At 38.0% G+C, this 26,531-nt stretch overlaps 1 protein-coding gene across 1 annotated transcript in view; it reads right to left on the reverse strand.

Moving 5' to 3' along the window:
• KANSL1L (KAT8 regulatory NSL complex subunit 1 like) overlaps window positions 1-26,531 on the reverse strand; it is a 184,618-nt gene that overhangs the window by 57,920 nt on the left and 100,167 nt on the right. The window contains exon 6 of the mRNA XM_047773390.1: window positions 17,769-17,973. Within this exon, the coding sequence (XP_047629346.1) occupies window positions 17,769-17,973 (205 nt within the window). The remainder of the gene's footprint in view (window positions 1-17,768; window positions 17,974-26,531) is intronic.

Below are 26,531 nucleotides of genomic sequence, written 5' to 3' on the forward strand. Positions count from 1 at the left end.
ATTAGCAGGGTCTCCTAGAGACAACACAGGTTGTTACATTTACATAAAAGCAAGGAGAGGAAAAGAAAAAAATACTATACCTTAAAGAATACTATGGGAAAAGAGGAAGCTTGCATAAGAACACTAGACACCAGAGGGGATGGGAAACACCATGAGGGAAGGAGGACAGTAAAAGGCATGTGAGGGTCCTGCAAATCAGGTTTCGTTTATGTAAAAATTTTGCTTTGGTCAAGTCTTGATATTTATTGTACAGTGACTTACAACTTATACTCAAGGGCTACAAGTATTAATAGGGAAAAATTGTCACGATAACTACCCCCATATAGAGGAAGGTGGTTGGGAGCATGACCAAATGAAACTCTGGGCTTTTTCCCATTTCCTTTCCCCACCGCCAGCCAAAACATCTATACTTTTACCAATTTCATATAAAATATTTAACAGTCTAATCTGACTGAATAAATTTCTTGGCTTATTCTTGCTCAAACACTTCCATTTATTATCCAAAAAACTTATAGTAAAATAAAAATCACTTCTCTAACTTAAAATAGAATTGCTATTACGTTTAGCATCCTAATTGGGCATGTCCAATTACCCATAACCCGTGTCTCTAGAAAACTGTATCTGGAATTCTGACCTTGGATGCCAGAAGCCTCTGTCCTCTTTTCCAGCAGGATAGAAAACTCCCCTGCCAGCAGGTAGTCAGAGTGGCTTCCATATCTAAGCTGAGACACCAACAGGGTAGGGCCCAAGGCTGCATGATGATTAATAGTCTTATCAAGCAAGAGCTGAATAAGTATATTACAGCCAAATATACATTTTTAATTCTTAACTGCAAATGAAAATGCACTTAAAAAAAACCTACTAGCCATATTTACATTTTAAGACTTAGAGCTTTTTGTTTGTTTCTTTTTGGCTTTTTAGAGCCACACCTGCAGCATATGGAAGTTCCCATGCTAGGGGTCAAATTGGAGCTGTAGCTGCTGGCCTACACCACAGCCACAGCAACTTGGGATCTGAGCCATATCTGTGACCTACACCACAGCTCATGGCAGTGCCAGATCCTTAACCCACTGAGCAAGGCCAGAGATCTAACCGCATCCTCATGAATACTAGTCAGATTCGTTACCGCTGAGCCATGACGGGAACTCCCAAGACTTAGAGTATCATTCTGAAAAAAATATTCACATCTTATCTATGGCTGCCAATGCATTTTCCTGATTCTAAAGATAACTCTATACTTAGGTAGATTAAGCAATATTTATAAAAAGCATAAAAAGGCACAGACTTTCCAAGAAAAAATATTTTAGTAATGAATAAGTAAGGTATGTATAAATAGTAAAGAATGAGGCAGCAAAAGATATGACCTGGCTAGAAGAAAGCCAAAAAAATTAAAATAGTTTTAAGTTTTAACAACTGTTGCTATGGGCTGAGATATCATAGGGTGAAACAGTCTGAAACAATTCACACAACGTTCAAATCAGATGTTTTACTCGAGGTCAGCAAAGAAGCAGTGTTAAGACTCAACAATAATACTTAAAAGAAAACTATAAATTCGTACTTACATTTATATCAATAGTGCATCTTTTCATCCCACTTTGTGCTATAGTTTCCCCATATAAAATAGGGCATGAATATTAAGTAAGAAATACACATAAAGTATTCATAAGCTGAAAGAGTACCTGGCACATAATTGCTTAAAAAATATTAGCTATTATTTGACATTCTCATTAGAGATCAATACTGTAAAAAGGGCAAAATCAGGTGAAAATGGATTCTAATTTACGATTTTTTATTAATTTTGCCTAGCAAAAAGATAATAATCTCTGCAACTAATGATTCTAAATAATTATTCCAATCCTTTTACCTCTATTTCTTGTATTTTATTGCTCTGGCAGAACAAGTAGAATGACAAGTGCCTGTAGAAATGTGGAGGATAAAAATGTCACATAATGAATTCATAGATCTGGTTAAGGAGATTTCTAGGCAGAATGTTTTTTGTTTCGTTTTCAGGCCCTCACCTGCCTGCAGCATTTGGAAGTTCCCAGGGTAGGGGGTCAAATCAGAGCTGCAGCTGCTGGCCTATGCCACAGCCATGGCATAAGATCCAAGCCACATCCACAGCTTGCAGCAACACTGGATCCTTAACCCCCTGAGTTAGGCCAGGGAGCGAACCTGCATCCTCATGGATATGAGTGGAATTCTTAACCTGCTGAGCCACAATGTGAACCCCTAGGCAAAATATTTAAAGTGCCCATTGGTTCACTTAATTATCTATGATAAATTATGGGTAAAGAGCTTCAAAAGGAGGTAAAAATTTTTCAAGCAGAATTCAAAGGAAACACAGAATCAAGACTTGCTGTATTCAGAAATAAAGACTTTCTTATTTGCAGCCACTCAGGTTGGTATAGTGAGAAAGGTTCACATAGTGAGAAATGACATTAGTACAAAGATCAAATCCAGGGAACTGCCAATAAAACTGTGGCCTCAGTGTCAAAAACTTATGGTAAGACTGGAAAAACCTTTATTAAGACCTTAACCCAAAGCCAATATATTACTCAATGGAGAAAAGTTGAAAGCCTTCCTGCTAAAATATGCAACAAGACAAGGATGCCCCCCTCACCACTTTTATTCAACACAGTATTGGAAGTCTTAACCACAACAATTCAACAAACGGAAGAAATAAAATGTATCCAAATTCGAAGAGAAGAGATAAAAATTCCACTGTGTGCAGATGACATGATACAATATACTGAAAACCCTAAGGATGTCACACAAAAACTACTTGAACTGATCAACAAATTCAGCAAAGTAGCAGGATACAAGATTAACATTCAGAAATTGGTTGCATTTCTGAATGAAGTATTAGAAAAGAAATATAAAAATACAAGACCTTTTAAAATTGCACCAAAAAAATTTAAATACCTAGGAATAAACCTAAGGAAGTGAATGACTTACATGCTGAGAACTATAAAACATTCATCAAGGAAACTAAAGAGGATTCAAAGAAATGGAAAGTTATTCCATGCTCCTGGAAGGGAAGAATTAATATTGTAAAATGGCCATACTACCCTAAGCAAACTATAGGTTCAAAGTAATCCCTATCAAATCACCCACGATATTTTTCACAGAACTAGAACAATCCAAACATTTATATGGAAACACAAAAGACCCAAAGCAATCCTGAGGAATAAAAACCAGCAAGGAGTTCCTATCTTGACGCAGTGGAAACAAATCCGACAAGGAACCATGAGGTTGCAGGTTCGATTCCTGGCCTTGCTCAGTGGGTTAAGGATCCAGCGTTGCCATGAGCTGTGAGGTAGGTTGCAGACGTGGCTTGGATCTGGTGTTGCTATGGCTCTGGCATAGGCTGGCAGCAATAGATCTGATTAGAACCCTAGCCTGGGAACCTCCATATTCTGCGTGTGTGGTCCTAAAAAGACAAAAGGGGAAAAAAAAAATCCAAGCAGAAGGCATAACTCTCCCAGACTGCAAGCAATGTTACAAAACTACAGTAATCAAAACAGTGTGGTACTGGTACCAAAACAGACATACAGACCAATGGAACAGAATATAGAACCTTAGAAATAAACTCAGACACCTACAGTCAATTAATCTTTGACAAAGGAGGCATGAATATACAATGGGAAAAACACAGTCTTTTCAGCAAGCAATGCTGGGAAAACTGGACAGCCACATGTAAATCAATAAAACTGGAACACACCCTCACACCATGCTCAAAAATAAACTCAAAATGGCTTAAAGACTTAAATGTAAGACAAGACACCATCAAACTCCTAGAAGAGAATATAGGCAAAATAATCTCTGATATCAACCTGACAAATGTTTTCTCAGGTCAGTCTCCCAAAGCAACAGAAATAAAAGCAGGAGTTCCCACCGTGGCACAGTGGTTAACGAATCCAACTAGGAACCATGAGGTTGCAGGTTCAATCCCTGTCCTTGCTCAGTGGGTTAAGGATCTGGCATTGCCGTGAGCTGTGGTGTAGGTTGCAGACTCAGCTCAGATCCCACATTGCTATGGCTCTGGCATAGGCGAGTGGCTATGGCTCCAATTTGACCCCTAGCCTGGGAACTTCCATATGCCATGGGAGTGGCCCAAAAAACAGCAAAAAGACAAAATAAATAAATAAATAAAAGCAAACATAAACCAATGGGACCTCACCAAACTGACAAGCTTTACCATAGCAAAGGAAACCATAAGAAAAAAACAAAAAACAAAAAGACAACCTAAGGAATGGGAGAAAATAGTTTCAAATGATGCACTTAACAAGGGCTTAATATCTAAAATATACAAACAACTTATACAACCCAACAGCAAAAAAGCCAATGACCCAATTAAAAAATGAGCAAAAGACCTGAATGGACATTTCTCCAAAGAAGATATACAGATGGCCAACAAAGACATGAAAAAATCACTGATCATTAGAGAAATGCAAGTCAAAACTACTATGAGGTACCACCTCACACCTGTCAGAATGGCCATCATTAACAAGAGCACAAATAACTAATGCTGGAGAGGGTGTGGAGAAAAGGGAACCCTCCTGCACTGTTGGTGGAAATGTAAATTGGTACAACTACTGTGGAAAACAGTATGGAGGTACATCATTAGACTAAATATAGAACTACCATATGACTCAGCAATCCCTCTCTTGGCCATCTATCCAGACAAAACTTTCCTTGAAAAAGATACATGCACCATCTGTTCATTGCAGCACTATTCACAATAGCCAAGACATGGAAACAACCTAAATGTCCATCAACAGATGAATGGATTAAGAAGATGTGGTATATATACACAATGGAATACTACTCAGCCATAAAAAAGAACAAAGTAATGCCATTTCCATCAACACGGATGGAATGAGAGATTCTCATACTAAGTGAAGTAAAGAGAAAGACAAATAACATATAATATCACTCATATCTGGAATCTAATATATGGCACAAATGAACCTTTCCACAGAAAAGAAACCGTGGACTTGGGAGAACAGACTTGTGGTTGCCAAGGGGGATAAGGAGGGAGTGGGATGGACTAGAAGTTTGGGGTTAATAGATGTAAACTGTGGCATTTGGAATGGATAAGCAATGAGATCCTGCTGTATAGTACTGGGAACTATATCTAGTCACTCGTGAAGGAACATAATGTGAGAAAAAGCACATATATATGTGTGTGTGTGTGTGTATATATATATACACACACACACACACATACATATGACTGGGTCACTTTGCTGTACAGCACAAATTGACAGAACACTGCAAATCAACTATAACGGAAAAAAAAATCTTAAAAAAGCTAAACTATCAGCCTCTTCTTTGATGTGATCATAGTAACAATTTAACCTACTCATATGAGTCTCGGTTTCTACAATCACTAAGGAAATCGAGATTTGTGAGTTTATCCCATGGGTTCATGGTGAGAATTACATACTTGGCATGTAATAGTTTCTCGAAAAATAAGTTACCCATTTCTCCCATTTACTAACCACCTTTTTCTCAAGACTTTATGTTGGGGGGGGGCGTCTAGGATTGGTATATGTATAGTCTTATATATGGAATGGGGACCTACTGTATAGCACAGAGAACTCTACCCAATATTCTATAATAAAGTATATAGGAAAAGAATCTGCAGAAAATGAATATCTGTATATGTATAACTGAATTGGTTTATTGTACAGCAGAAATTACTATAACATTGTGAATCAACTATACTTCAATAAAACTTTTAAGGAATTTAAAAAAAGACTATAAAGGTTTGAGATATGTTTGTAGATCCTCTCAACTAGACAAGAGGGCTTCTAAGAATCTTGATTTTAGATTTTCTCTGCTACAAAAAAGTGCCATTAAATATCTTAAGAGTATTATCCCATAGCAGCCTCATGTAAAGTTCAAAATCAAGAAGGGTTTGTGTTGAAAAGCTATACAGATATGACTTTTGTTTAAAGGGTCTTCAGCCTTTTACAGGCAGGAACCATGATGGACCAATACATATTTTAAAAAAAAACAAAACAATTTTTTTATGAAAAGGTAATGCAGCCAGAGAATGCAGGCAAGACTCCACAGGGCAGAGCCACAGCCAAGAGTCCAGAGGAATAGGCCCACCATAACAAACCTGCAACATATGCTTAATTGTGTATTTCAGAACTACTAGAGTCCTCCCATTTCCCCCTGAGTTATCCTTGTCTCACTATTGTATGTTGAGTACATATAAAGCAAAAAGCTAATAATATTAATTCAAGAATCTTTCCATTCAGAGAAACCATGGAGCCACACATTAAAAAGTCTCAGTTCAGGTAACTGGACATGATTTAAGATGATGAAATTCAGGACTCTGAGCCTAAACCTAATGGGTAATGTGATGAGAAACTAGGGATCTTCAAGGGAAAATTTCAGTTTTTACATATGAGATGCAGTAATTGGGAATCAGAGAATGGACTGTGATAGTTAGTCTCCACAAATGGCTCTCAATGAAACACATCTTCCAGTATTCTTGATCTTGAATAATCCCTCCCACATTAAATCCTACACAGATTCACTTTAACCAATAAATTCAACAGAAAAGCACTGCACTCATTCTTTCAACCTAAGTCTTAAGAAGCACTGGCTGCTATCATATTTGCCTTTTGGAGAGTCTGGTCCACCATGTAAGAAACAATGTCAAGAGGCTTCATGGAACAACCCTGAGACTACTTGGAGAGAGAATGAAATCCAAGTATTCTAGCCCATTCAGGACTCCAGATTGTGTGTGTGTGTGTGTCTGTGTGTGTGTTTTAGGGCAGCACCCACAGCATATGGATGTTCCCAGGCTAGTGGTCAAATCTGAGCTGCAGTTGCCAGCCATAGCCATGGCCACAGCAACTCGGGATCCGAGCCATATCTGCTACCTACGCTATAGTTCACAGCAATGCTAGATGCTCAACCCACCAAGCGAGGCCAGGGATTGAACCAGCATCCTCACGGATATTAGTTGGGTTTGTTACAACAGAGCCAGGATGGGAACTCCCCAGTCACCATCTTATTGCAACTGTGTAAGGTATCTTAGGCCAGACTGGAAGAAGATCTGCTCAGGTAATTCACAGAATCATGAAAGACAATAATAAATTGTTCTTAAAACACTAAATTTTGGGAAGTCTTGTTATGTGTAAAAAAAAAAAAATTACCAAAATAAAAGGATAGGTAGCATGTACCCATTCCATTTCTATTGTGAAGAAGATCTAGAACATGATGAATCTGCATATCTACACACATGGTAACCACCATCGCCATGACCAAGATACAAAGCAGTTCCAACAACCCAGAAATCTTGGTTGCACCCTTTCCTGGTCAATTCCTATCCCTTGCACTGAAGTAACCATAACTGTAATTTCTATCACTAGCAACTTTTATCACAGAGAATATACTCTTTTCTTTCCCTCAACAGAATGTCTAGGAGATATGTCCAAGTTAGCATATCAATAAGTCTGTCACTTTTTTTGGCTACACCTGTGGCATGCAGAAGTTCCAATGTCAGGAATCAAACCTGTGCTACAGCAGTGACCAGAGCCACAGCAGTGACAATGCCAGATCCTTAACCTGCTAAGCCACTGGGGATCTCCAGTACTCTATCACTTTTATTGCTATATTATATACCACAATACTTTTGCTGATAGACATTTAGCTTGCCTTATGTTTGTGACTTTAAATGAGTAAACCTGTCGTAATAATTCTTATAAAACTTTTTTTTTTGGGGGGGGGGGGGGCGCATCCATGGCATATGAAAGTTCCCAGAGCTGTAGCTGCTGGCCTATCCCATAGCCACAGTAATTCCAGCCACATCTGCAACCTACATGACAGCTCACAGCAACGCTGGATCCCCAATCCACTGAGCAAGGCCAGGGATTGGACCCATGTCCTCATGGATACTAGTCGGATTTGTTTCCGCTGAGCCACAAAGGGAACTGCTTATTGTAGGTTTAACTGCATTTCCTTATGAATAATAATTTGAAAAATATCTTCATATATTTATTAGCCATTTGGATATCCTCATTTATGAAAAAGATCTGTTCAAATCTTGTGTCTATTTTTTTTTAATTTAAAAGACATTCTTACTGCAGTAAAACACACAAAACATTTACTATTTTAAACATTTTAAAGTGTACAAGTCTGTATTACATCTATTTTTAATTGGATGGTTTGCTTTTTTGTTTTTTAAGGAATATATACATATTCAGGATACAAAACTATTTCAGTATACGCACTCAATATACAATAAATATATACTTAGTGAAGAATAAATCTTCATTAAGTATATTCTTTGAGGAGTTCCCGTTGTGGCTCAATGGTTAATGAACCCAACTAGCATCCATGAGGACGTGATCCCTAGCCTTGCTCAATGGGTTAAGGATCTGGCATTGCTGTGGCTGTGGCATAGGCCGGTGGCTACAGCTCCAATTGGAACCCTAGCCTAGGAACCTCCATGTGCCACAGGTGTAGCCCTAAAAAGACCAAAAAAAAAAAACCCAAAAAAACCAAAACCTACATACTTTGACTTTCTAATGCTGGTTTGTTTTTGTTTTTGTTTTTTTTATCTTTTTGTCTTTTTGTGTTTTTAGGGTCTCACCTGTGGCATATGGAGGTTCCCAGGCTAGAGGTCAAATCTGATCTGTAGCTGCCACCCTATGCCACAGCCACAGTGGGATCCAAGCTGTGTCTGCAACCTACACCACAGCTCACAGCAACGCTGGATCCTTAACACACTGAGTGATGCCAGGGATGGAATCCTCGTCCTCATGGATACTAGTTGGGTTCATTGACTGCTGAGCCATGATGGGAAATCCTCTTAATGCTGTCTTTAATGGAAATAGGTTCATAACTTTAATAAAGCCCAAATTAAAAACTTTTATTGTATAATTAGTTTTGTTTGTGTTCTGCTTTGGAAGTCGACTACCCCCAAAGGCAAGAAGATACTCTCCAATGTTTTCTTCTAGCTTTATTGTTCTCCTTTCACATTTAGGTCTATGATTCACCTTCCTTTTTCTTGAAGGCTAGAACATATTTGTAGCTAACTAGAGCTATCAGTCTTTTTCCTGCCTGTTAACATTTGAGAGTCCAACAACTTTCTCTCACTCTGCTCTGTTTCTGCCCCTTTCAGTCTAAGCTGGTAGTATTTCTGTTGAAATAACATTCTCAAAAACCTGGTGGGCCCTCCCTGTCTATCAAGAGGATCTGTATCATTAGACGAGAGTGTTCTCCCTAGATACTTTCTGGATAATCCCAACTCTATGTCCTAGCTTTAGCTAAGATAGCTGATTGGATCTCTGAGTCATATAACTAATCTTTCCAACAAAAAATTTGTCCAGCCACACTCTTGGATTCTCTTCAGAGCATGCTATATAATTTTTTTGCAGCAGGATAAGAATTTCCCAAATTATCAAGTTATGGTTCCTTTTGCTTAACAATTCCTTCCTCAATTTATTTCCTCTCATGTTTTAATATAGACAGCAAGGAGAAACCAGACTGCAAATTCCACATTTTGCTTGATAATTTCCTCAGCTAGATATCCAAAAGTTCAATGCTTACAAATTCTATTTTCCACTCAACAGTATTATATTGTTCAGCCAACTTTTCTACTAGTTACTAACAAGGATCACTTTTCTTCCAGTTTCTAATAACATTTCCTTCTGAAATCTTACCAGAGTCGCCTATAACATTAGTGTTTCTTTTTAGTAACATTCTGTTCATGATAATATACGTACTTTCTAAAATAATAGCACCTTTGTCTTCTATCCTCTATTCTTCTGAGCTTTTATCAGAATCTGGGCTATTTTATCACACACCTCAAAATTCTTCCAGCCTCTATCCAATTCCCCAATTCCAAAGTCACTTCCACAATTTTAAGTACCTGTTAAATCAGTATCATACTTCCTGGTGCCAAACTCCATATTACTTTCCTAGGGCTGCCATAACAAACATAAATTGGTTTAAAATCACAGAAATCAATTTCTTCACAGCTCTGGAGGCTCAAAGTCCAAAACATGTATTAGCCGGGCTTTCTTTATTAGAAAAGCTCTATTAGAGCTTTCTTTGAAGGCTCTAAGGGAGAACTGTTTCTTGCATCTTTGTGCTTCTGGTGGCTCCTGGTACTACTCCTCGGCTTATTCCTAAGAGAACTCCAATTTCTGCTTCTGTTCTCACAAAGCCTTCTTCCTTGTATCACTGTGCCTCAAATCTCTTTCCTGACAGTCACAGGATTTAAGGCCCATCCTAAACCCCAAATGATTTTATCTCAAGATCCTCAACTTAATTATATCTTCAAAGACCCTATTTCCAAATAAGATCACTGTATTAGTTTGCTAGGTCTGTCATAACAAAGTACCACAACTGAGTGGTTTAAACAACAAAAAATTTACTGTTTCATAGTTTTGAAGGCTAGGAGTTAGATCAGTGTTTCTATAAGATTGGTTTCTTCTGCAGCCTGTGAGGAAGTTGTTTCATCCCTCCTAGCTTCTGGTTTTTGCTGCCAATCTTAGGAGTTCCTTGGTCTGTAGAAGAATAACTCTGATCTCAGTCTTCATTTTCCCATAGTGTTCACCCTATATGTATATACTTGTGTTCAACTTTCCCTTTTTATAAGGCAACCAGCCATACTGGATTAGAATCTACCCTAATCACCTTACTAATCTCATGTGCAACAATCTTAGGTCTAAATACGTTCACATTTTGAGGTAGTAGAGGTCAGAACTTTAATATACAAGTTCTTGGGAACACAATTCAACTCATAACGGTCACATTCATAGGTACCAGGAGATAGTTTGGTGGGGGTGGGGTAGAGGGAGAAACAGACAATTTTGTCCAGTATAATTATTTTTTTCTTTCAACACTTCAAATATTTCATTTCACTCTTTTTGCTTGCATGGTATCTGATGAGAACTTATTTGTTTTTCTATAGTTATCTTATCCTTGTTTTTCTATAGTTGTTTTTGTCTCTGCTTTTTTCAAGATTTTCTCCATCTTTGGTCTTCTGCAATTTAAATATATTATGCCTAAGTATTTATTTTTTTTTTTTTGGCATTTATCCCACTTGAGTTTCCTGAATGTGTGGTCTGCTGCTTGTCATTATTCTCTTGTATTATTACTTCAAATATTTTTTCCACTCTGTTCTCTCTCCTCTTGGTATTCCAATCACACATCTGATACACCATCTGAAATTGCGCCCAAATTCTAAGGTGTGCTGTTCTGTTTTATTCATTCCTTTTTCTCTTTGCATTTCAGTTTGTGAAGTTTCTATTGATCTATTTAATCTTGCTGATGTTTCCTCAGCTATGTTCAGTCTACTGATGTGCCCAAGAAAGGAATGGCCCACTTAGGTTATAGTTTTTTTTATTTCTACCATCTATTTTTGATTCTTTTTAAGAGTTTCCATCTCTCAGAGTTCCCATTGTGGCTCAGCACTAACAAACCTGACAAACCTGACTAGTTCGATCCCTGGCCCTGCTCAGTGGGTTAAGGATTGGGTGTTGCCATGAGCTGGGGTGTAGGTCGCAGATGTGGCTCAGATCTGGCATTGCTGTGATTGTGGCATAGGCCAGCAGCTACAGATCCAATTTGACCCCTAGCCTGGGAACTGTTCTTGCATGTTTTCTACTTTATCTATCTATCTGTTAAGACTTTGACATATTAGTTATTTAAAAGAATTCTAAAATCTTTGTCATATTTGAGCCTGGTTGATGATTTCTCTTTTCAGAGTTTGTTTTTTCTCAAGTGCCTTATCATTTTTTGTGGAAAGCTGAACACAAGGTCATAGGACCTGAGGTAAATAGGCCTTTTCTGGGAGGTGAGGTGTTACAGTAATCTGAGTCTGAGTGGGACTGTGTTTAATTTCAGCAATAGTTGTAGGTACTGGAGGCTTCAAATTCCTCCAGTGTCCTTGTTTTTGTCTCCCTTGTTAAATAGTTCTCCTCACAGAGAGTCTATGCTTTGCAGCTGTAACCCACTGTAACTGTACTGGAGTCCTGTGGGTGCAGTGATAAAGTGTGGGGAAAGAAAAGCACATCTACTATAGGAGCATAACCTACTATAGACTTATGATTAAATCTCAGTCTTTTGGTGGTTCTGTGTCCCTGGTCTGTGACTTTAACAAGCGGTTCTTATTTTCCACCCCCATTCTCTCTTAACTGAGACAGAAAAGCTATAGAGGGCAGCAGTCAGAGAAAGGCTCTTCTCCCAGGTAGAATAAGGCTCTTGAAGTTGGTTGGTTGGTTTTTTTTTTTTTTTTTTTTTTTTCCTGAAGAGTAAGCTTTGTAATAAACAATGCTCTGTACTTATTTTACAGAGGTTACTCTTCCCCTGTATACCAAAGTCACTGGGGATCCTTTTTGGCTCTTCATTGTGAGAACCCAAAGGGGTGCCTAGAGGCAAAATCCATGAAAGTGTGACAAGTAGGGCTTCCCAAGACTATGGTTCTTAGGGGTTTTATACTCTCAAGCTAATCCACACTCAACCCAAGCAATTCATCAAAATTAGCATTTAAGTGTTCCTACCAGTTAGTTTATAATTGCTGTAGCTTCTGCTCTAGCTAAGCAGATCTTGGCTGTGACTCTCTAGATATGCCTGTCTCTCCACATTTTGGGGTGGCAGTTTACTCTGCAACTTCAGTTCTCTGATGAGTTCATGAAAAGGTAATGATTTTCAGTTTGTTCACCTTTTTCTTGCTGTAAGAAAAGAAGTGACAACTTCCAAGCTCTTTACATGTTGGCACTGAAACCAAAAATCCCCAAATTAATAGTATGATGGTTTTTTTGTAATTTATACACATAGTTGTTGCAATGAGAATATTGATCAGCCAGCTGTCTATGTTACCTAGTAACCAAAGACTCCCCCCCTCTCCATTGCCTTTATATAAGTTTTTCTCAACCAGTAGCCTACTACAGAGTTAAGCATTACACAAAATGATCTAAATAATTATTTCTCAATACTGACAAAGATGCTACATGGCTACTACCATTCTAGATGCACAGGACTTAATTTATTACATAAAATGGATGACTTAGCCATTTTATCCCCTAATATAGCCAAAGATGCTACATGGCTACTACCATTCTAGATGCACAGGACTTAATTTATTACATAAAATGGATGACTTAGCCATTTTATCCCCTAATATAGCAATGTATATTTCCTAAAATAAGGATATTTTCTTATATTACTTCAAAATATCATATTCAGGAAATTCAACATTGACATAATATTTTTATATAATAGCCCAGTTTTCTCAGTTGTTCCAATAAATTTTTCCCTCCCAAAGAACTGTGATCTGGATCACATATTCATTCAGTTGTCATATATCTTAGTCTCTTTTTCTTTTATTTTTCTTTTTTTTTTTTGACTTTTTTAGGGCTGCACCTGTGGCGTATGCAGGTTCCCAGGCTAGGGGTCAAATCGGAGCTGCGGCTGCCGGGCCACAGCCAGAACAACACTAAATCCGAGCTGGTCTGCGACCTATACCACAGCTCACAGCAACGCCAGATCCTTAACCCACTGAGCAAGGCCAGAGATCAAACCTGCAACCTCATGGTTCCTAGTCGGATTCGTTAACCACTGAGCCACGACAGGAACTCCTTAGTCTCTTTTTCAATCTGAAACAGTTCCTCGGCCCTTTTTTGGTTTTTATGACACTGACTTTTTTTTTTTTTTAAGACTACAGGCTAGTTGTCATTTTTTAATAGCAAGTTTCTGATGCCAACTTTGTCTAATGTTTCCTTAAGATTAAACTCAGAAACGCAACCCTGGTCAGAATATTACATAGCAATACTAACCATCCCACAGGCTACATTAATTTTGATCACTCAGGCAAGATTATTATCTGGTTCTTTACCATACAGTTAAGATAATATAAATATTCTGATCCTCATCAAAATTTTCCTCAATCTTGACCCAGATTTTTCATCCACTGAATGAGTCTTACCCTTTACTATCTTTACTATGATTACTGCAATGATTCTCTAATTTCACTGCTCATGTGTCGATCAGTATCTTACTCTATGGAAGTCTTCCCTTTCCCCCTTTTACCTCTCTCTCGCTCTCTCTCATCAGGATGGATTCGTGGCTTCCTATTTTTTTCAGCAGGTTCATTACTGTCCTAATTTCGATGCTCAAACAGCTCCAGATTTGGGCAGTGGGAGCCTCTTGAAATAAGCTCTTGGTTTTGTTTTGTTTTGTTTTTGACACAGACTATCACTTAAAAAAAAAATATTCCTTGCCTTCTGGTAACAATAAGATGTTCCAGGTCCATCTTATAACCTCTCTTCCCAACCCTGGAGACCAGCCATTTCTCCAAAAATCCCTGTTTCCTTTCAGTAAGGAATGGTATTAGAAAACCAAGAATGAGATGCAAGTGTTCTTACTGCTATCTTGGTAAGTCTGAGTCTAGACCTGTCATATCCAATTTGGTAGTCATTATCCAAATTTATCTATTTAAATAAAAGTTAATAAAAATAAAATAAAAATTCAGTTCCTTAACTGCACTAGCCATATATGCTCAATAGTTATATGAATTTAGCAGCTACAACATTGGACAGCAAATAGTTATAGAACACTTCCATCATTACAGAAAGTTCTACTGGACATAACTATTCTAGATCCTTTCACAAAGCAAGTAAACACACTTTCTTTCATAAGTTCTCATTCTCAATTGCCTTTTTTTTTGTCTTTTTGCTTTTCTAGGGCCGCTCCCATGGCATATGGAGATTCCCAGGCTAGGAGTCTAATCAGAGCTGTAGCCACCACCCTATGCCACAGCCACAGCAACGTGGGATCCGAGCCATGTCTGCAATCTACATCACAGCTCACGGCGACGCCAGATCCTTAACCTACTGAGCAAGGCCAGGGATCGAACCCGCAACCTCATGGTTCCTAGTCGGATTCGTTAACCACTGAGCCATGACGGGAACTCCTCAATTGCCTTTTAAATATCTTCCTATGTTCAAGGAATTCTACCTCAATTTCTTCACAATTAGATAATTACCTACTGAGAATATACAACTGCACAGTTACTGTTCAAAGCCCTGTAGGTTCAGAAATAAACAGTCCCTGTTCTTAAAAAACTTACAATGTAATGAGAAGACAGAAAAATTAATGATTATAAAATAATGGATTATTATTGTAACACAGGTACTACATCAATATATACCCATAGAAGAGATATCAAAGAAAGCTTCCTGAGAGAAATGACATTTATTAAATTTAGAGTTAAATAACAATTATCTTAAAAACCTGGGGGATAAGTTAGAGGTGGGGACATTTGCTGTTCTCCATCACTTTTTTCCCATCTCTGTTTCAATTACTAAGTGTTTTCTTTATCTTCCTCAAACCCTTTCAAAATTCTGTTTATTTTTCAAAGCCCATCTTTTATGATGCATTTCTTAACACCTCTAACCAGACAAAAACCCTTCTCCAACCCTCAAATATAATCTCTTTACTCATTTCAAGCATACAAGACTGGGTTTATTTTTGTTGTTATCGGTGTACTAATAGGTAAGAACATAGGCTTTGGAATCAGACTTACTGTTTACTAGCTGTATGACCTTGGGCAAGTTACTTAATCTCCTTAAACTTCAATTTTTGCATCTAAAGGTGGAATCAATAATGCCTCATAACTACATATTTGAGGACTAAATAACGTACTGAAATACTTAGCACTATGACTGGAATATGATAAATTGCATGATCTACTAGTAATAGTAATATTAGGCTTGTTTCTTCCTTCATTGGCTTAAAGTTTTAAATTTGTTTATATTTTTCAAGCCAATCTTCACATTATCACATTATGATACTTTAATAAAATTAAGCAAATCCCCTAAATTGTTCAAGAAGATTCCTTCGAGTTAGAATATTAAAGCATATTTATATGTAAAATATTTTTGACAGACAATTCTATTTATAATTATGGAGTTGTAAAATCAGTTTTAAAAATATTATCTATCTATTGCTTTTAGTAACTTTAAATAAAAAACATTAAATAAAATGTAATTTCATAAAGAACTTTAAATGAAATGTTTTCCTATTAGGTTAATTGCTATGTACAATTTCTTAAAATTCTGAAATAAAACTTGGTTTAAAAATTTCAGGTTGGGGAGTTCCCGTCGTGGCGCAGTGGTTAACGAATCCGACTAGGAACCATGAGGTTTCAGGTTCGATCCCTGCCCTTGCTCAGTGGGTTAAGGATCCAACATTGCCGTGAGCTGTGGTATAGGTTGCAGGTGCGGCTCGGATCCCGCATTGCTCTGTCTCTGGTGTAGGCCAGTGGCTACAGCTCCGATTCGACCCCTAGCCTGGGAATCTCCATATGCCGCGGGAGCGGCCCAAGAAACGGCAAAAAGACAAATAAATAAATAAATAAATAAATAAATAAAAATTTTAAAAAAATTTCAAGTTGGGGAAGCATATTAATACTGGATGGCAAAAATCAATCTATTAATAAAAACTAATTTGTCAGAATTCACATTCCTATTTATAAAAGGACTCTATAAAACCTAATTTAAAATTGGGCCCTAATAAAATATCTTGATTTTTATAGAAATATATTTTAAATAGTTAATGTAGTAATAATCAAAAACTATTAAATCAAGGACAATATCTTTGACACATTATTTAAAAATGCAATAGAAAAGCACATATACCATGAGAACTAGAATAATATTTTACCTTCCATCACAGTTTCTTTAGATATGCACTGAAAGATACATACCTAACATTTTGCTAACGAATGAAAAATATATTTTTCAAAACGAATGCTTTTAATGAGGTATATCGTACTTGTAAAAAGTATAAGCATGACATCTAAAACTGCACTGATGGGAGTTCCCATTGTGGTTCAGCAGTAACAAACCCTACTACTATCCACGAGGATGAGGGTTCGACACCTGGCCTTGCACATTGAGTGAAGTACTTGGCGTTGCTGTCAGCTGTGGTGTACGTCACAGACAGATCTCCGATCCTGCGTTGCTGTGGCATAGGCCAGCAGCCGCAGCTCCGTTTTCAAGCCCTAGCCTAGGAACTTCCATATGCCTCATGTGCGACCCTAAAAAAGCAAAAAATAAATAAATAAAATAAATAAAACTGCACTGCTTACATTCTAGAAAAAGGAACTCTCATTCCTAAAAGGAAAAGCAGTATCATTTCCTCCAAAATAAGCGATAGCCTTGCAGATTATTTTACTTTTTTCTTTACTAAGCAAACAACAAATATGCAATACACCCATGATTTGCTTATTATCCTTATCAATAAAATTTTAAAATCAACTTGATATGTAATTTTCTTTCAAATTAGTTTAAGCCATAACAGTGGATTAAAAAAATGGGAAATGTGAGAAGTTTGAGAATACATTGTTTAAAAATTATTAAATCCCGGGAGTTCCTGTTGTGGCGCAGCAGAAACAAATCTGACTAGGAACCATGAGGTGGCAGGTTCCATCCCTGGCCTTCGCTCAGTGGGTTAAGGAACTGGTGTTGCCGTTAGCTGTGGTGTAGTTTGCATATGCAGCTCAGATCTGGTGTTGTTGTGGCTGTGGTGTAGGCCAGAGGCTATAGCTCCGATTATACACCTAGTCTGGGAATCTCCATATGCTACAAGTGCGGCCTGAGAAAAGCAAAAAAAAAAAAAAAAAAATTATAAATCCCACTTAATCTAAATAATTGTGTACAATTCATATTCTCTCACTTGTGAAAAATATTGACAGTAAAACCTTTGTTCATGTTTTCCCAAGGCGACCTTACCTGTGGAGTCCAATAAAAAGTAGGGCTCAATCTGTAGAGTTTTCGTTTGTGGAAACTCTGAAGCGGCCTTGTTCGAGCTGCTGTGCTCATGACAGTCAAGGATGGAGATTTCAATCTTGTTCTGTCTTTTCTCCTTTTCTTACTGTGCTTCTGATTAAGTAACCAGCTACTGGAGGAAGAGAGCTCATCTAAATTCTCTGAAGCACTGAAACGCCATGAAATAATTGGGGAGTGGAGGGAATAAAACAAAACAAACAAACAAAAAAGACAAAGAAAACTAAATGTAAATTGCCTTGATCTATTATGACAGAAGAGTATTAATTTTAGCCAATTTTGTGGTAACAATTGGTGAAAGAATTGATATTGATGGGAAACTACATTTCAAGTTGTGAAAATAATTTCTATTTTCTCCTGCAAAACAAATATCCCTTAAGTTAGAGATATCACCAATTCACTGGCATAATGTTAATTAATGTTCATTGTAAATCAATAGTTCATGAATACTATACAATGTTGAACCTATTTACATCAAATTCTTTTTGCATAAGGATGAAATTACATAGGACTACACGTTTAAAAGGGCTAACCTTTCATCACTGCACCATTAGTTGCTCTTATATAACCATCACACATCATTTCAGTGAATTTTGAAACAAAGATGCAATCCCACTATATTTTAAGAATTTTCCTAAAAACTCATGATGACACAGAAGACACAACTAGTAAATGATGAAACAGATCACACAAACTGCACATGAAAATAAACATAATTTAATAATTATTCTACATATTAATTTTTAAACATTACATCCAAATATTTTGAAAGATGAGAGCATCAGAAGGAAGTTAAAACTTATCACCACATGAATTTACTTCACTTATACAAGTATATTATATATAAAATATTCAGCTTTTTGGACACTGTAACATACCAATTTCAACCTTATTTATATAGACCAAAATTAGTCACATTAGCATTGTAAGATCAACAGGTGAATCTGCTATGTGTGATACTGCTAATCAACATATAAATTCTAAATGTGCTATTTGGTTTAAGTAGAATCTGTATTTAATGGTAAACATAAGATATGGTTTTCTACAGTAGAATAATTGATTTTGGATATTTTTGGTTGCTATAAAATATTCTATTATCTTGTAGATAAAGAAAGTAATTTAAGAATGCTTTATATTATAATAAGAAACCAGAAATAAAGGTCCCTGAATGGCTTACGCTGATGAAACCAAAGAGAATAATAAAATATGGAATTGGGTAACTACATACAAATATATAATTGAGTATGTTGGCCAGACAAGTATAGCATAAAGAACTGATGATAGATATTTCACTTTTAAAATATTATCTTTAGTATTCAGAGAACTCTAGTCAAGAACGTTTTAATTCCCAGTTATCAAATGTTCTAAAGATCATTTGAGAAAGATTTAAGATATACCAATACATTCAAATTAACAGGTCCAATCTCATATCCTTTTTTTTTAAATGTTTTAGGGCTGACCTGCAGCATATGAAAGGTCCCAGGCTAGCGGTCGAATTGGAGCTACAGTTGCTTGTCTACACCACAGCCACAGCCATAGCCACACAAGATGGGAGCTGCGTCTGCAACCTACACCACAGCTCACTGTAATGCCAGATCCTTAACCCACTGAGCAAGGCCAGGGATTGAACCTGCATCCTCATGGACACTAGTCAGTTTCGTAACCTGCTGAGCCATAATGGGAACTCCTCGATCTCATATCCTGATATTACTTTCTGTGACATATCATATGTATTGCTATGAAAAACTTGAGGTGTCTAAATGCTAAGTAACAGTCTGCTTTTAAGAAAACCAGCCATGGCCCTGGGCTACCGTGTCAAGGGTAAGCAGAAGGCATAGGTGATAGCCAATATTAAGTTAGGTACTAAACAGATCAGGTGGCTGGCACAGAAGTGAAACAAGGTCAGGAAGAAGACGGGTTTCAGTAGGTAGTTGCTACTGGAGTTGATCATATCACAAGAGCCAGGATCCAGGAAGGCAGGAGTAGATCGACCACAAAGGAGGCTCTTCTAGCAAGTTAGAAACACCTTTAGGCAAATTATACTGGCTCCTTAAAAGACACATTGCCTGGGTAATGTCTAGGGAAAATGAAGAGGTTTTATTCTAATAGTCAGAAGCATAGTTCTTCCCTCTATTCAGGGCTCCAGTTGTTAGTGAGCCCTTAGTTCCCCCTTTCCTACCCAAGGCTTAGCCATAAGGATGGTAAGCCATCACCTCCTCACTGAATGACAATACATGTCTTCTGAACTGCTGAGAGGCTCACAGGCTGGTTTAAAGATTAATGGAAAACTTGTCATTGGTGTCACTAAGTGCTAATTTACAAGTTTCAAAGGTGACTGACACATTATCATAGGAAAAAGCTCACTAAAGTTAATTTAGAACATAAGCCACTTGCATAAATAATTGATGAGGCTGTTGTAAAGGGTTATTGCAAATCACTAATAAACTCACTTATTCTGCACAATGTTTTACACTAAAGAGAGGATCAATCAATAAACCTCACACTGAGGAGTTCCCATCGTGGCGCAGTGGTTAACGAATCCGACTAGGAACCATGAGGTTGCGGGTTCGGTCCCTGCCCTTGGTCAGTGGGTTAACGATCCGGCGTTGCCATGAGCTGTGATGTAGGTTGCAGACACGGCTCGGATCCCGTGTTGCTGTGGCTCTGGTGTAGGCCAGTGGCTACAGCTCCGATTCAACCCCTAGCCTGGGGACCTCCATATGCCGCTGGAGCGGCCCAAGAAATAGCAAAAAAAAGACAAAACAAACAAACAAGCAAAAAACCTCACACTGAAAAGCAGAACAAACGGAAAATTATGAGGAAATTATTTGGAAAACAACACAATCCTGCTCAAGTGACTCTATAACCTAAGGCTTTTTCCTTAGGGATAATAATACAACACCTAGGTAATTAAGTATTAAGTGAAACAGGAATGTAAGACAAAGACATCACTGATAAACCAATATAAGATTCTATCATCACATGGCATTCTTCAAAAAGAAGAGGAGGAAATGGAAAAGAAAATCCAGGAGGAAAAAAACATTTCCATGAGAGAAGGCTTAGTGTTCCCACTGAGTTGTGGGTACACCTAGGAAACCTCAGAACTGAGTATGCAATGGGATACTGTCAAGTACTGTTATAATTATCAAGACATTTATCAATAAATATCAATATATAATTATCATTGGATTTTTGAAATAGCATGCTTACAAGTGGGACATGATAGGTTTCCAGGAGAATGGAGACAGACTCCCAATCCCCAAATGTGGCTGTTCAGCATGGAGACCTGCTATAGACACCCTCTCCCAGAATGTGGAGACTCAAGTTGGGCAGCAAGAAACAATGGCCTGCAGAAAACAACTGCCTGCATAGAGTAACCTCCTACAAGGATTAACTGCCCTTTGCCATGGGCTCCCCCCCGCCCCCCATCCCTCCCCTCCTTCTTTTTCGTTGTCCCTGCCACATGTTTCCACCATGAACTCCAGCCACAGATTCCACCACAGATCCTTTAGAAGCCTAGCACCTCCTCAGTCAGAGCTGGCACCATCTTGAGCTCAGCCCGTCCCCCTCTGTTGCCTTAATAAATCTCTTTTGCTTTACTAACTTGGCCTTGGGCGTTTCTACCTCTGCAAACCTAACAGGACAGTACCAGATGAGGCCACAAATTACACTTCTTTAGATTTCTAACTGGAAGCTTTTGCTCAGAGAACAATAAAACCTCCTAAAGGATAGCCTAGATCCTTTGCGTTACAGGCAGACAGCACAATTTAGCTTTAAAATAAAGTAGGCGTTCTTTTGTCGAGCAGTGGGTTGGGGATCTGGTGTTGTCACTGCAGCTGCTTGGGTGGCAGATGTGACGTGGGTTCAATCTCTGGCCCAGGAACTTCTACGTGTCGAGGGCACAGCCAATAAAGAAAAAAAAAATAATTAAACTTATATAAATTAAATAATTGAGGAGAAGGAAGTAGTGAGGGTGGAATTTTAGGTTTACATCTTTCTCCGTTTCCATTACCACTCCCTTAATGCAAGCGATTTTGTACCAGGATTACCCCATAGCCTTGTAACTGGCCTCCCCTCATTCACACTTTTCTCCCTTCAGTACCTTCTATATACTAATCTTTTAGGAAAACAAATCTGGTCCTGTATTATTCTTTCCTCTCATCCCCATACTGCTTAAAATCTCTCAACGCCTTCCCATTGCTCTTGAGAAAAAGACTAAAATTCTTAATGGAAAAGACCTTGATGGGTTTGGCCCCTGCCATTGCTCTCCTCCCTCTTGGTTCCCTGTGTTCCAACCACACTGCTTCCTTTCAGCTCAAATAACTCATACTTACTACAGTACAAGACCTACTGTATTTCATTTCTGCTTCCTAGAATTTTCCCACATCCTCCTTCACCTACGTAATTTCCAATAGTCATTTGGCTCTCAGTTTAAAAGTCTGTTCCTCAGCTAAGCCTTTGAACACTTGCATAGTCTCTCCAAAGACTAAGTCAAATCGCCATATGTGTATGTGTTCTTATAGCACTGTTCACCTTTCCTTCATACTATTTTTCATGGTGATAATTTCATATTTATTTGTACGACTGATTAATGTCTTTCTCCTTTTCTAGACTGTAAGTAGTGCAGAGCCTGTCTCTGTTTTATTTTATATATATATATATATAAAACAAAAGCCAGTCTTATAGATGTATATATATAAATGTATATTTATAATATATGTAATATTATATATTATATATACATATATTTCATATACATTTTATATACAAAGATATATATTTTGGCTATATCCATGGCATATGGAAGTTCAGGGATTGAATCCAAGCTACAGCTGTGACAAAAAAAAGGCCAGATCCTTTTTTTTTTTTTTTTTTTGCTTTTTAGGGCCACACTCGAGGCATATGGAAGTTCTCAGGCTGGGGGTCAAATTGCAGCTACAGTTGCCAACCTATGCCACAGCCACAGCAATGCACAATACAAGCAGCATCTGCAACATATACCATTGCTCACGGCAACGTTGGATCCTTAATCCACTGAGTGAGGCCAGGGAGAGAATCCGGGTCCTCATGGATACTAGTTGGGTTCGTTAACCACTGAGCCATGATGGGAACTCCAATGCCAAATCCTTTTGACACTCTGTGCCAGGCCAGGGATCAAACCTGCACATCTGCAGCACATCTGCAGTAAACCAAGCTGCTGTAGTTAGATTCTCTTTTTTATTTTTTTTTCTTTTTAGAGCTGCATTTGGGGCATACAGAGGTTCCAAGGCTAGAGGTCAAATTGGAGCTGCAGCTGCTGGTCCATGCCACAGCCACAGCAAGGCAGGATCCAAGCCAAGTCTGCAACCTACACCACAGCTCATGGCAATGCCAGATCTGAACCCACTGAGAGAGGCCAGAGATTGAACCCGCATCCTCATAGATCCTAGTCAGATTCGTTTCCACTGCGCCACAATGGCAACTCCTGTAGCTGGATTCTTAATCCACTGTGCCACAGCTAGAAAACCAAGATTTTAGAAAAATAAGTAATATATTTATAATGCCTTCAGTTCCATTCTACATCTCTAACTTTGGTTTATAAAATTTAGTTTCTGATATAAGGTATGATGTATCTTACTTTATCTTAGATGCCCATAATACATATATAAGAATAAGCAGATAAGAGCTATAAGATGTTTTGATGTTTTGATTTATTAAAGAGAAGGCATGGATAAAGTTTAAAATTTTTCTTCTAATCTAAAAGCACAAAATGACTGAGAGCTTTATCTAAGAAAATAATCCAAAAGTCATTAAGTTCATATTTTATTAACATTCTTTAATTTCTCTAATAGCTACTTAATGACTTTCTGAAATATGGTTTTCTATTACAATCCTAGAAAATCTTAGCAGTGAGGATATTCATGGATTGGAGTTCCCATTGTGACTCAACAGGTTAAAAATGCAGCTAGCATTCCTGAGGATGCAGGTTTGATCCCTGGCCTCACTCAGTGCTGAAAGCTGTGGCATAGATCACAGATGTGGCTCAGATCTGGCCTTGCTATGGCTGTGGTGAAGGCCAGCAGCTGAAGTTCCAATTTGATTCCTAGCATGGGAACTTCCATATGCTGCAGGTGTGGACCTAAAAAGAAAAAAAAAAGGGAGGGAGAGAGAGAGAGAGAGAGAGAGAGAGAGAGAGAGAGAGAGAGAGAGAGAGAAAGAAAGAAAGAAAGAAAGAAAGAAAGAAAGAAAGAAAGAAAGAAAGAAAGAAAGAAAGAAAGAAAGAAAGAAAGAAAGAAAGAAAGAAAGGTACTTATGGATCACAATAAGCATTTAATTTGCTTTTACAGACTATGAATGCCATGTGGAATTTCCTTGGCCAAGGATCAAACTCATGCCAGAGTAGGCAATCAAGCTACTGCAGTGACAATGCTGGACCCTCAACCCACCCTGCCACAAGAAAACTGCTCAAATGATTTTTTTTTCTTTTTGAGCAGCCCTAATGGCATATAGAAGTTCCCAGGCTAAGGATACAATCCGTGCCTCAGCCTAGCTGCAGCAACTTCAGATCCTTAACCAACCGCGATGGGCCAGGGTTCAAACAGGTGTTTTCACAGAGACAAGCCAGAGCAGGAACTCCCTCAAGGGAATGTTTAAAATAATGTATTCTCATACTCTGATTAATACAGGAACCAAAGGTCCAGAAGTGAGGCAATTAATATTTTAACTGATATTTTATTATAAATCACTACCAAAATCAATTTCTATAAATGTAATATATTTGCATCATAATTAATAAAGTAATATAAAGATATGAGTATTCTAAATTCTTGATGTCATCTTGGTGATGGTGGTAATGGTAAAAGAATATGGAAAAACAGCTTAATTTTATTTTATTTTGTCTTTTTGCCATTTCTTGGGCCACTCCCACGGCATATGGAGGTTCCCAGGCTAGGGATCGAATCAGAGCTGTAGCTGCCAGCCTACGCCAGAGCCACAGCAACGCAGGATCCGAGCCGCATCTGCGACCTACACCACAGCTCATGGCAATGCCGGATCGTTAACCCACTGAGCAAGGGCAGGAATCGAACCCGCAACCTCACGGTTCCTAGTCGGATTTATTAACCACTGCGCCATGACGGGAACTCCTAATCTATCTTTTTAATAAACCCAGTGAAAGATAGTTTAGGGTTTTTTATTTTATTTATTTATTTATTATTTTTTTATTTTACCATTTCTTGGGCCACTCCCGCAGCATACGGAGGTTCCCAGGCTAGGGGTCGAATCAGAGCTGTAGCCACCAGCCTATGCCAGAGCCACAGCAACTTGGGTTCTGAGCCGTGTCTGCGACATACACCACAGCTCACGGCAATGCTGGATCCTTAACCCACTGAGCAAGGCCAGGTATCGAACCTGCAACCTCATGGTTCCTAGTCGGATTCGTTAACCACTGAGCCATGACAGGAACTCCAGTTTAGGATTTTTTATATTATATTAAGTACTTCATAACCTTTTGCCTAAGTCAAACTGTGTTCTTAGAAGGACTGGAATAACCATTATAATGCTCTGCTCAAATACTTTTAATAAATAAGAAACTTTGGGGCCTGGTTATAAAATGCTAAAACCATAATAACACAGATAAGACTTCATGAAGTTTTTATCTTCTAATTGCAAAGAATAAAACCAAGAATAAGTACTCAACACAGAATTTTAAACTGTTAGGCTTGTACTTTTCAACATTTACCCAAACTCATCCATTCTTATATTAAACATACTTAAGAAAAAGTAGAAATCCGCAATGGAGAAGAGAATTAGGATGTATATTCTCTAAGAGATTATGATAGCCCCTCCAGTTCCCAATTTACTCATATACACAAATACCCGCAACTGCAGTACTGGGCTGAATAGAGTCCTCACAAAATTTACATCCACCAGGAACCTCAAATTGTGACCTTACCTGAATATAGTTTTTGCAGATATAACTAAGTAAAATGAGATCACACTTGATTAGACTGGGCCCTAAATTCAATCACTGATGTCCTTTTATAAGAGACACAGAATTAAGGAGGAGATCCATGCAGGGAATAATGCCATATGAAGACCAAGGAGAGAAGGACTATAAGCAAAAATGCCAGAGACTGCCAGGAATTACCAGAAGCCAGGAAAAGGCAAGGAAGGTTTCTTTCCTAGAACCTTCAGAGAGAGCATGGCCCTGCCTAACACCTTGATTTTGAACTTCTACCTCCAGAACTGTAAAAGAATTAACTAGCTGTTATTTTAAGTCACACGGTTAGTGGTGATTTTTTATAACACCCCTAGGAAACTGATATATTCATAAAAGTACACACCTAAGAATCACTGTTTTTGCATAACTTATAGTTCTACATCAAGTCTACTTTTTATTGGTTGGAGTTCTTTGCTGACTTGAATCTATAGCAGCTAAGGTAGGTGGTAACATTTTCCAAATGTTCCCTGATGGCTAAAGTCCTACTAATAGTTGAATTTACTTTATTTTCCTTGATAAAGTTTGGAAAAATGAACTGCATCATACACTCAGATAACTCAATGGTATTTTAAAGACATTAACAGGACTTTATATAAACTCACAGCCCACCAGGGACATCACTTGTCCTCCAGATGACAAAAGTAAACACCTCTCTTAAATGACCAATGGATCAAGATCCAAGCATTATCTGGTGGATATAGAGAAAACAGTACCTTGACCAGCCCATT

This window comes from Phacochoerus africanus, chromosome 3, assembly GCF_016906955.1.
Source record: "Phacochoerus africanus isolate WHEZ1 chromosome 3, ROS_Pafr_v1, whole genome shotgun sequence".
In the NCBI taxonomy this organism is placed as follows: Eukaryota; Metazoa; Chordata; class Mammalia; order Artiodactyla; family Suidae; genus Phacochoerus; species Phacochoerus africanus.